This window comes from Syngnathus scovelli, chromosome 17 (assembly GCF_024217435.2).
Source record: "Syngnathus scovelli strain Florida chromosome 17, RoL_Ssco_1.2, whole genome shotgun sequence".
NCBI lineage: Eukaryota > Metazoa > Chordata > Actinopteri > Syngnathiformes > Syngnathidae > Syngnathus > Syngnathus scovelli.
In genome coordinates this window covers 10,825,236-10,836,633 of record NC_090863.1, presented here as the reverse complement: position 1 = coordinate 10,836,633, position 11,398 = coordinate 10,825,236, and the positions used below count along the sequence as shown (strand labels likewise).

The following is an 11,398-nucleotide window of genomic DNA, read 5'->3' as shown; positions in this document are numbered from 1 at the left end:
GAAATATACACGCAAGACACTCTTCTCATAACATGCTGGGTTATTTTGAAATACGCATCAATACTGAAATATTCAGAATGATTGTTGATGTCGAAAATGGTTTATGGTTTGTTTCAGTTACAAATTTGCTTCAGTTTGCCTCAGATGTGGTCTAATCGTTTAAATGGCTTTGTAATTTTCACACACAAAAGTCAAAAAGCGGACAAAAACTAATATACTTTGAAAATATTTCTGTGCCTCAGGACAATCGCTAACTATGGACATGTTTGACGACTTGGGCATCTTGGACCTTCTCGAGAATGTGACCTACAACCCAGACGATGTTGTCAGTGATAGTGTCAAACTCTGCAGGAAGTCAAACGTCAATGATTTTGGCTCCAAATTCAACCCGGCTTTCTGCTATGTCAATTTCTTCCTGAGTTACCTTGGTAATGGCCTCGTCCTCTACATCATTTACAAGTATGAGAAGCTCAACTCAGTGACAAACATTTTCTTGCTCAATCTGGTCCTTTCCAACATCCTGTTTGCCACCAGTCTCCCATTTTGGGCAACTTATCATCTGTCTGAGTGGATTTTTGGAGATATTTTATGCAAGTTGGTCAGCAGCGCCTACTTCATCGGTTTCTACAGCTCCATCCTGTTCCTCACGCTCATGACGTTCGACCGATACCTTGCAGTGGTGCATGCAGTAGCAGCTGCTAAGAGCAGAAAGAGGAGCTATGCTTTCATTTCCTCTGTTGTGGTTTGGTGCATCAGTATTATAGCCAGTGTGAAAGAACTGGTTTTCCAAAAGGTGTGGAAGAGTAATTCCAATGGGCTAGTGTGTGAGGAGTCAGGATACTCTGAAAGCACCATGGCATTGTGGCGTCTGGTCACTTATTATCAACAATTTCTGGTGTTCTTCCTCCTCCCTTTGTTCATGGTAAGCTACTGCTACATCAGCATCACTGTCCGCATCATGTCCACTCGAATGAGGGACAAATGTCGTGCCATCAAGCTTATATTCATCATCATCTTTACCTTCTTCCTCTGCTGGACCCCCTACAATGTCGTCATCCTGCTTCGAGCCATACAAAGCTCCAGTCCGGATGTCGATTGCACTTACTCGGACAAGCTGGACTATGCGTTGTTTGTGACCCGCAATGTAGCCTACCTTTATTGTTGTATCAGTCCAGTCTTTTACACATTTGTGGGTAAAAAATTTCAGAGCCACTTTAAAAGGCTGCTTGCGAAGAAAATCCCGTGTCTCAGGAGACACCTAAGTCTCAGCAGCCAGAGTACACGAAGCACATCACAGAAGACACCGCATTCTGATTATGAGTACTAGAGGAACTACATGCTGTAACTAGAAATTTGAGGGAAATAATAAATTTAAAGTTAATGTTAAAACAAAATAATGAAACTGTTACCATGAAAAAGTATATTTTATTGATGATGTTGAATTAGTATGTTGTTGATGATGAAGTCTTTGTTATGCTGCACTTTCTGGATAAAGTACAACTTTTGTTGCCTTTTTTTTTTACCTTCATAACTAAAACCTTTGGGGCAGTTTCTCGTTAGCTAACACAATCATTTGGTGAATCATGGACTTACATGGAGATTAGTTTGAACTCGTCATGGTCATATGTTGAAATGACGGGAGTCATTCTTATTCCCAAAAATGTTTTGATGTAAGTTTAAAAAAGTGACTCGTAGATATTGTACTTAAAATTAATTTAAGGATAATACTGAAGGAATCTGTGCGTCAAAAAAAACAAACGCACCAATAAAAGTTACTGTAAAACATTTTTGAATAATGTGTAAACTATTAGGCATTAAATTAAAAAGGGCTGAGGCTTTATGTTGTGTTTTTATTTAGTTGGAAAATATACTATTTTACAAATCTGTATTACTGTGCCACTGTCAATGTCACAACAGCTCACACACAAGCAAGCAAAGGGGCCTGTTGTTTTTGTTTTTTTCATCTCATGGGATATCCTTGTTAAAACTCACAAAACACAAAAGGTTTACTGAATTGCCAAATATAGTCTTGAAAAGGATGAAAAACCAGGGAATAAATAAATTCCTCTCCTTAATATCACCACGCCATGTTGCAATTAATAACATGACACAACTGTACCATGTACTGTTTATCAACTGGAGCACTTCAGAATGAATCTTTATCAAATAACATGAATACATTATGCTCACTAGTGATACTGATTAATGAATTTATTAATGCTTGAAGATTATTCTGACATGTTTTGTCAGGTTTGGCTATTTCTGACCAGCCAATCAGAGAACAGAAAAAAAAAATCTGATGTTATTGTGGGCCATCTAACTGTCCTTAGGTAAATTTGAAGTCTGATTCTGAATCTGGTTAAATAAACAAATCCAATACTCTATATCAAGCTAATGATGCGTGCTTGTTATTCCCTCAGGGCAAACAGAGGACCCTTCTGTTCCCCCTCACCTCCTCCTTTTGATATTTTGGGGCCCTTTGAATTGCACAGCGTCTGGACCGTACCAAGTGTATCGATGAAACGGGGGGGTCCGCTGCTTTATCCAGCAGTTGGACAGCTCCTGGCTGTGTGATCATGCACCTGGGGTTCGAGGCTCCCAAACACCATCTTTTTCTAGGTGCTCACTCACACCCGCCTTAATTATTCAGAAAGGAGGTAAAAGAACGCGTTCTAAGCCGCATAGCAAGGTGACTTGACTTTTATTTTTCAATCGATAGATAACAGCAACGTATTCGGCTGTAAGGAAGACCCCGCAGGAGCTGGAAATCAGCAGCATCCCGCAGGGATTCGCTCCATTGTCTCTCGGTTGGGTTTGGATTTTTGGGTCTCCCTGTAAAAATGTCTCATGTGACCAAGTTGTTGTTACCAGTCCTGTGTAGCATCACCATCACCTGCAGAGCTGCGTCCTCAGTTAACCGTAAGTGGGTGCAAACAGACACACTGGTAGCTAAGCTAGCTAATTTGGAGTCGATGAAGTGACGATAAGAATTTGTGGCTAAACTGCCTCAAAACGATCATCTACCTAATTTTCCGTCATGCACTCACCAGGCAAACATTAAACGTATATGTGCACTTCCATAACGTTATAAGATCAAATTCTGCGTCTATTTGCTGAATTGACGAAGATAAAGCTACAGTAAATCAGGTAATCACCATCTGTGCAGTTCTTCACCCCGAACATCACAATAGAGATGACGTAAATAGAGATCAGAGATGACATAAATATAGATCTGTTATTATTATTATTATCATTATTCTAATTATTGTTTTGCCATATGTGCTTTTTTGCTTTGTCCCACACATAAATGGGCGATTCTTGTATTGTGCTGATCGTGAGAGTAGGGTTTGTCATAGGGTGTGTGTGTGTGCGTGCGTGTGTGTGTGTGTGTGTGTTGAAATTGAAAGGAACAACAAATCATGAGCAACCTCAAACCGTGTGGTGTATATTTCTCATGAAAGTCTATTTCATATGTATTAAAATACATGAGGATGAAACAATTTTAAAATAAAATGATTTAATTCAGTTCGCAAACACAAATCCTTTAACATCATGATCATCAAAACTAAAACTTCTTTTGCACAAACAGAACAGAACTGAACGAGAGCAAAGTCATATCTCAAAATAACTCACGTTTGTTAGTGTTTGAAGTGTTAACCTTATCATTAGCTCATAGCAAGGTAGCGTTATCTCCCAATTTGCAGGCATAATTGCTGCATCATAATTCATGTGTCAGACAACAGTCCTTGGATTCTGATTCCAAGCAAGGATTTTAATGTCTTTAAAGTTTTAGAATACTGTATTGGTTGAACACTCAATTTGTAAAAACTGGTATTGACATTTTTTTGTGTCCTTTTAGGAAGGTGTGAGGACAGTTTGGCCACACCTCTTCCGTATAGCTCCTTCACCAGCTCATCAGTTTATGCTCGAGATTATGGGGCTGGTTATGCCAAGCTTAATCGGAAACAAGGTATGCAGATTGAAATTTTGTGACCATATCCATTAGAATTTAAACTTGTGTAGTTCAAGATAACTTAATTGCATCACTCTGAATATTGTTTTACTTGGCTTATGTTTATTTGATAAAATCCCTTTAGAGTTGCCAATGTGGAGCAAAAATGACATACTTAGCTAAATGCTACAAAGATCATTTTTCAAGTGTGTGTTATTCTTGGAAATTATGGCCATTGAACAGTTTACATTTTTCCATTTCTTCTGTGCCATTTCTTAACTTGCCCATCTGTGTGATACTTACAAAACCAGGGGCTGGAGGCTGGTCGCCTTCGGACTCAGACCGTTACCAATGGTTACAGGTCGATTTGGGTGCCAGAAAACAGCTTGTTGCCATAGCAACTCAGGGTCGCTACAGTAGCTCTGACTGGACCAGCAAATATCAGCTACTTTATAGCGATACGCAGACAAACTGGAGGCCTTATTTACAGGATGGAAACATCTGGGTAAGGAAGATTCTTAGACTTTTGTTCCATCTGTACTTTTGAATTTGACCACCAAATCCAAAGGTTGTTCCGTTTCTGTCTACGTCCAGAACTTTGACGGCAACGTGAACAGCGATGGAGTGATTCGTTATCAGCTGCAGCACGTCATTCTGGCCCGTTACGTCCGCTTTGTCCCATTGGACAAGAGCAAGGAGGGTCGCGTGGGACTCCGTCTGGAACTCTATGGCTGCTCATACTGTGAGTAATATTCGAGTATTGTTCACCTTTCATTGGGATATAGGGTTAGGGTTAGTTTAGGGTTGCCAACTCTTCTACTCACTTGCGGTCCCAACTTGGAAAGATTTGGGATGAAATTATATGTGCCTAGTAGGACGACCCAAATCAGTTCATGCCAAAAAAGTACTGACTTTGGGACTCATTCCTTTATACGATATTTTTTTTACTATGATAGCCAAAGTCAACTGCCTACCGTTGGCCCAATAATGAACCCAATAATGTCTTCTAGGGGCTGATGTGATCGGTTTTGATGGCCATGGAATCCTGTCCTACCGCTTTAGGAGTAGAAAGATGAAGATTTTAAAGGATGTCATCGCTCTGAAGTTTAGAACCACAGCTCGAGATGGAGTGTTGCTCCACGGGGAGGGACAACAAGGAGACTATGTTTCTCTGGAGCTTCGAAGGGCGAGACTTCAGCTCAGTATGAATCTTGGTAGGTTTCCTAACATTAAGCGGACCGTAACAGCGCTGCCCCTGTTAAGCTTTTCCTTTCCAGCTGCCAACCGTCAACATTCTTCTGCTCTCAGGCAGTAACCAGTACGGCTCTATCCAAGGCCACACATCGGTGACCAGTGGGAGCTTACTTGACGACGACCACTGGCACTCAGTTGTCATAGAGCGATACAGAAGGAATGTCAACTTTACTTTGGATCACCATGTTCATCACTTCAGGACCAATGGAGAGTTTGCTCATCTCGATCTTGACTATGAGGTAAAGCACCACTGTGCTGTGTCCACCCTCAATTTCCCCCCCAAAGTAGCAGCAGACACATTATGAATTGAAATGATAGCATTTGTTTTCCTTCCAGATTAGCTTCGGGGGTCTACCTCTATCAGCAAAGTCAAGCTCGGGAGGTCGAGACAATTTTGTGGGCTGCATGGAGGGGATTACCTACAATGGCGACAACATTACGCACTTGGTCCGCAGGGGGAAAGTGGACACATCCAGCTTTGTAAGACGATTCTCCCTTCTTAGCTGTGCTCATTCGGGTTTTGGAAAGCTGCATGTGTGTAGTCTGTATATTTAGTGTGCAACAAAAATAAAACTAAACTCCATACATAGACTCAGCAGTGTTGCCCAAGATAGTTTTGTAACAATGATTTTATGTGACTGCATTCTTACTACTTTTCTTGTCTCTCTTTTCTACCTTCCCCTTCTCCCCCACCATAGCGCAACTTAACGTTTTCCTGTGCTGAGTCCAACACCTTCCCTGTCTTCTTCAACTCCACATCGTTCCTGCTCCTGCCTGGACAGACTGACAGTGACACACTGTCTGTCAGTCTGTCTTTCAGGACATGGAATCCAAATGGATTGCTGATGTTCACCGCACTAGCTGATGGCTGGGTGGAGGTGGGACTGACCGAGGGCAAGATTGTCGTATATATGAACGTGACACAAAAAAAGAACACGCATATTGACATTTCATCAGGTGAGCTTTTACTCGTTTGTCATTGGAGGTTCATGTTGGAATCCTCTACGAATGATTTTATAAACATGAGGCATGTTTGTCGTTTTCAGGCTCCGGTCTGAATGATGGCCAGTGGCACAGTGTCCATCTGAATGCTTTGGAGAACTATGCAATGCTAACAGTAGATGGAGACGAGGCATCCACAGTCAGAACCGCCATTCCAGTACAGATCATGACGGGCGGAACATACTACTTTGGAGGTGACGAGACCAAATGGCTTTGGATGTTGAATTTGCAACTGACTTTACTTTACTCAAATTGAAAGTAGTGAATTTTGACCCCCTTATTTATTGTTTTCAAGGTTACTTCCCACATTCAACCACTCACACACATCAGCGCCCCTTCCAGGGCTGCATGCAGTTGATCCACATCGATGACCATCTAGCTGACCTCAAGGCCGTGGAACAAGGTCTCATTGGAACCTTTGAAAATGTCAGCCTGAATATGTGCGCCATCATTGACAGGTACACAATAGAATCGTTGTTTGGATTAGTTCGAGGCCGCTGTATCTATTTCATTGCTCATCCACGTGTCTGTCGTGTCCTTTTAGATGCGTCCCCAACCATTGTGAGCACGGATCCCGTTGTTCTCAAACATGGGATACATTCAGCTGCAACTGTAGTGGCACTGGATACGCTGGGGCTACTTGCCATACCTGTACGAGCACACAAAAGCACAATAACGTCATTATATTTAAAAAAATATTTTTGGGGCTGATCAGTTTTGTGCTGTTTGTCTCCCGTGCAGCCAAGTTCCAGCAGTCCTGTGAAGACTATAAGCACCAGGGTAGAGGCACTGGGAGTTACTGGATTGACCCTGATGGCAGTGGTGCTATAGAGCCTTTCAGAGTTATGTGTGACATGACGGGTGAGCAAAAAATTAGTTGTCCGCTTCTGATCGTTTCATGTAATAAAAGCAATTTTAATACCGAATCAAGAAAAAGACAGGACATGTTAATTCAAAGTGCAGTTTCTAATTTAGGATTTTATTTATTCTGACAGGACAAAATACATACAAAAATTCACAATGGCATTTGAGTCTGAACTTTGACTTGGCCACTCCGAAACTTTCATTTTCATATTTTTATCATACTATTATTTTTATATTTATATTGTTTATTTATTTGTTATGTTTCTTTTTTTTTTGAGCATTCAGAGGTGGACTTGCTCGGATATTTTGGGTCTTTCTAACTTTCCTTATCTGCTGTTTACTGTTCACTGACTAATGTGTGAATTGCTGATTTACAGAAGAAAAAGTTTGGACCGTAGTGAAGAACAACCTTGCACCTCAGACATCAGTCATGACTGCTAATCCAGAGGAGAAGGCAGTACTGCAGATCACTTACAATGTAACAGATCAGCAGGTACACAATAGTGACAGTATTTATGCTTGGCAAAGGGGAGTTCTTGGAATTTGTGAATAAACTACAATTAACTGCTAAAGAGAATATAAAATCGAGGGTGCAATTTTTTTTTGCATTTTCTTTTAGTTGTTTTCAGTCACCAGCAGTGCGGAAAAGTGCGAACAATATCTTGCCTATGCCTGCCGAATGTCCCGTCTACTCAACACTCCAGGTAAATCAATTTGAAATCAAACATACATTATTATACTGCATAATGAACGTAATACAAAGGGCTTCAAACTATGTATTATCAATTTAAATACTTTGTTGCTTTTCTTCAGAATCCTCAATAGATAATAATGCAATAAGACACTACACGTACAGTATCTTTTATAAATGAAAATATGGTCTGATATTAGGAACTAAATATTGATTTTAACTTCCAGGCAGTGAACCGTTTACCTGGTGGTTAGGACGAGTCAACGAGAGACATTTCTACTGGGGAGGTTCAGGTCCAGGGATACAGAAGTGTGCATGTGGAATTGAGCACAACTGCACCAACCCCAAACACTTTTGCAACTGTGACGCCGATCAGCGCTCCTGGTGAGTGGTGGGCAATCTTTCTTGTCTTTCTCTCCCAGTTACGTTTGTAATCTGGAATCTGTGTGTCCGCAGGAAAGAAGATGCGGGCCTGTTGGTGTATAAGGACCACTTGCCAGTCCGGCAGGTTGTGGTTGGTGATACAGGCAGAGCTGGATCTGAGGCTAAGCTGACAGTGGGGCCGCTCAGATGTCAGGGGGACCGTGAGTTTCATACTCAGCAGAGAATTAAATGTGTTTATTTGAAATAGAATCACAACAGAAGAATTGTGTCTGCTCTTACTGCCTTTAAAGGAAAATACTGGAATGCCGCGTCCTTCACAAGTCCAGCTTCCTTCCTCCACTTCTCTTCCATCAGAGGAGAAACCAGCACTGACATCTCCTTTTACTTTAAGACTTCCTCCAGCCATGGGGTCTTCCTTGACAACTCTGGAACATCGGACTTCCTTCACATTGAACTAAGAGGTACAGTATCGTCATATGTTCAGATCAACTGGAAAAGACTCAACAGCAGAACCAATTTCTTGTCTCTCCAATGTCTGAAGTTGAAGATTGCGTAACCTGAGCGAAATGAACGAATAATGTCCTCCCGGTGTTTCAGGAGCCTCCTGGGTGTCTTTCTCCTTCGATGTGGGCAGTGAGCGAATGGAGATTCTTGTGCACTCTGCGGTGCCTTTAAATGACGGCCAGTGGCATCGCGTGGAGGCCGAGAAGAACATCAAGGAGGCGGTGCTGCAGCTTGATGGACAGCACCGAGAGATCAGACTCACAGCTCCGCAGGGGCACACAAAACTGGAGTTCTACAGCGACCTTTACCTTGGTAAGAAAGAGCTGAGGTGTGAAAAAGTTCATGTCAAATCTCTTTTTTTTTTTTGGTCTCTTCCCAGGTGCCTCAGGAGGTCAGAGGGGATTCCTGGGCTGCATGCGAGCTCTGACGATAAATGGATTGACCTATGACCTGGAGGAAAAGGCTAAGGTGACTTCAGGGGTAAATCCAGGTTGCCAGGGTCACTGCAGCAGCTATGGGATGCACTGCAAGAATGGAGGGAAGTGCGTGGAGCAGTACAACAGATACTCTTGTGACTGCTCGCTCACGGCATTTGATGGACCTTTCTGTACTGAGGGTAGGGTCCACACACTAACTGGAGTCCTGCAGGTGACATCACATCAAGAAGTAACCCCTTCTCTTTCTTCCTGGATCTGCGGTAGACGTGGGCGCCTACTTTGAAACCGGAACCCTGGTGCGCTATGACTTCCAGCCAGAAGCAGCCTACTTTGTGGTCCAGGAGGGAAAAAGCTTTTCGGACGTCGCTGTTCCTGTTGAGGCCAACCTGACTCAGGAGGAGCTTAGTTTCAGCTTTAGCACTTCCAGTGCTCCAAGCATCCTGGTCTACATCAGTTCCAGGACACAGGACTACCTGGCTGTGGTGCTCAGGGTTAATGGTGAGCTTCTGAGTTCCATCCTCTGCATGGGCTGTTGTTAAAATGTTGTTGCAATCCTTTTGTACCAATGAGTGGTTTATCCATGTTTTTCCAGGAACGCTCCAGATCCGCTACAGATTAGGAGGGCTGAACGAACCTTTCACTATCGATATTGACCATCGTAACATGGCCAACGGGCAGCCTCACACTGTCAACATAAGCAGACACTTTCGGGAGATACGATTACAGGTGAGCTTTTAGCTACACTGACATAGCTGCCATATTTTTTGGGGGGTTGTTGGCCAAACACGCATGTCATTGCTCCGTTTACTTTGCATGTTTTCCAGGTTGACCATTACCCAGTGTCCACTCACATATTACCCGAGGCCTCGGATACAGAATTCAACTTGATCAAAAGTTTGTTTCTTGGAAAAGTTTTTGGTAAGTGCCTAGGATAATCTTAAGGTGTTTGCTTACGATTTTTATTTTTTTATTTATTTTTTTTTGACGGGGCTCATTTGTGTTGTGCTTGCAGAAACAGGACAAATTGACCCCATCTTGATTGAGCGCTACAACACGCCAGGCTTTGTGGGCTGCCTGTCAAGGGTTCAACTGAACAGTGTGGCGCCACTCAAAGCCGCCCTGCGCTCTGGCCAGGCGGCACCCGTCAGTACCCACGGGATTCTGGTTCCGTCCAATTGTGGAGCCTCCCCGCTGACCATCTCCCCCTTGGCGGCAAATGACCCCTGGCACGTCGAAACCGGTAGGGTAAAATACCTGTGCATGAAACACGAGGAGAATGCCAGGTTCAACATTTCTGTGTTGACTTTGCTCGCAGGCGGAGCAGTTTTCCCTTTCAGTGAGGAATCGTCAAGCAGTAATGGTGTCAATCGCAACTCTGCAGTCATTGGAGGTAAATATTAAAAGGCTAAAAAAAAAAGGTTCACAATGCAGTTTGCAACACAAAATTTGCATTGTGTCGCAGATAGACGCACTGAACAGCAAAACTATGAAGAGCTGTGTATTTTGGCAAGTTGCATCATGGGGGTTATGACCTTTTCTCTCCCATTTGTTGTGCTCCCAGGCATCATCGCCATGGTCATCTTTGCAGTTTTGTGCATCATGGTGGTTGTCATCCGCCACATGTTCCAACACAAAGGCTCCTACCATACCAACGAGGCTAAGGGTGCCGAGTCAGCGGACTGTGCCGACGCGGCTATCATCGTCAACGACCCCGCCTTCACCGAAACTATCGACGAGAGCAAGAAGGAATGGTTCATCTGAGCCCTCCAACTCAGCAACCACAAGAAAATACACTCAAGACCGTAGGATGTACTGTATGGTAGTTTTAAGCATAGCGAGAAATAGTGGAACTCGGACGGCTTGTTTGAAGGTGTTTGTATGAACACTTTATGGACAAAGGGACATCAGCACATTCAGATGGTAGAGCATGTGTGAGAATGGTGGGCAGTTTATTTTAATGATCAAAAGACAACTGTGGGACACAGAATGGCATAAACGGACGTGTGAATGATGAGAAGTGTAGCTTAATTTATTCATATTTAAGTTCTATTTTATTTATTTGCCTTCTTGCAATAACAATTACGGAAAGATGGCAGCGGAGACAGAAATCATGTACAGAAAGCTGCTGCTTTGTGCCAACTAATATTACTGCACATCACTAGCTATGATGATTTGTCATAATCCTGTTTTATTTTATATGTAAGAATGAAATCTCAGCACGCATGTATAAAAGAAAAGTGATGCTTTTTATTTACTTTGTGCCTGCACAACTTCAAGTGTCTCTTAAATGAATAAACTGCACTGATTTTT

General features: G+C 42.6%; 2 protein-coding genes across 5 annotated transcripts in view; both read left to right on the top strand.

Moving 5' to 3' along the window:
- The window catches only part of coa1 (cytochrome C oxidase assembly factor 1), a 12,263-nt gene extending 9,879 nt beyond the window's left edge, over positions 1 to 2,384 (top strand). The window contains exon 2 of one of the 3 annotated variants that reach the window (XM_049748435.2): positions 243 to 2,384. In XM_049748435.2, coding sequence (XP_049604392.1) covers positions 257 to 1,327 — 1,071 coding nt within the window. In that variant the 5' untranslated portion in view covers positions 243 to 256 and the 3' untranslated portion in view covers positions 1,328 to 2,384. The remainder of the gene's footprint in view (positions 1 to 242) is intronic. The other 2 variants (XM_049748436.1, XM_049748439.2) reach the window with 2 other exon arrangements.
- On the top strand, positions 2,203 to 11,398 carry cntnap2b (contactin associated protein 2b). 2 transcript variants are annotated; one of them, XM_049748422.2, is made up of 27 exons: positions 2,203 to 2,330; positions 2,421 to 2,619; positions 2,720 to 2,919; positions 3,860 to 3,970; positions 4,264 to 4,457; positions 4,547 to 4,694; positions 4,963 to 5,166; positions 5,261 to 5,445; positions 5,543 to 5,686; positions 5,905 to 6,163; positions 6,253 to 6,402; positions 6,504 to 6,666; positions 6,753 to 6,859; positions 6,950 to 7,069; positions 7,450 to 7,565; positions 7,692 to 7,776; positions 7,991 to 8,147; positions 8,220 to 8,347; positions 8,438 to 8,608; positions 8,745 to 8,963; positions 9,031 to 9,267; positions 9,353 to 9,586; positions 9,681 to 9,814; positions 9,913 to 10,006; positions 10,101 to 10,328; positions 10,404 to 10,478; positions 10,650 to 11,398. In XM_049748422.2, the coding sequence occupies exons 3-27, from the start codon at positions 2,841 to 2,843 to the stop codon at positions 10,847 to 10,849; spliced, it is 3,942 nt and encodes a 1,313-aa protein (XP_049604379.1). In that variant the 5' UTR covers positions 2,203 to 2,330; positions 2,421 to 2,619; positions 2,720 to 2,840; the 3' UTR covers positions 10,850 to 11,398. The 2 variants fall into 2 exon arrangements, with proteins under 2 accessions (XP_049604379.1, XP_049604380.1); XM_049748423.2 differs by having other exon boundaries at positions 2,421 to 2,657.

Coding starts and splice junctions, on each gene's coding strand:
- cntnap2b (XM_049748422.2), top strand. CDS start 2,841: ATGTCTCATGTGACCAAGTTGTTGTTACCAGTCCTGTGTAGCATCACC. Junction 6,860..6,949: donor TGGGGCTACTTGCCATACCT/GTACGAGCACAC, acceptor TCTCCCGTGCAG/CCAAGTTCCAGCAGTCCTGT. Junction 9,587..9,680: donor TGTGGTGCTCAGGGTTAATG/GTGAGCTTCTGA, acceptor ATGTTTTTCCAG/GAACGCTCCAGATCCGCTAC.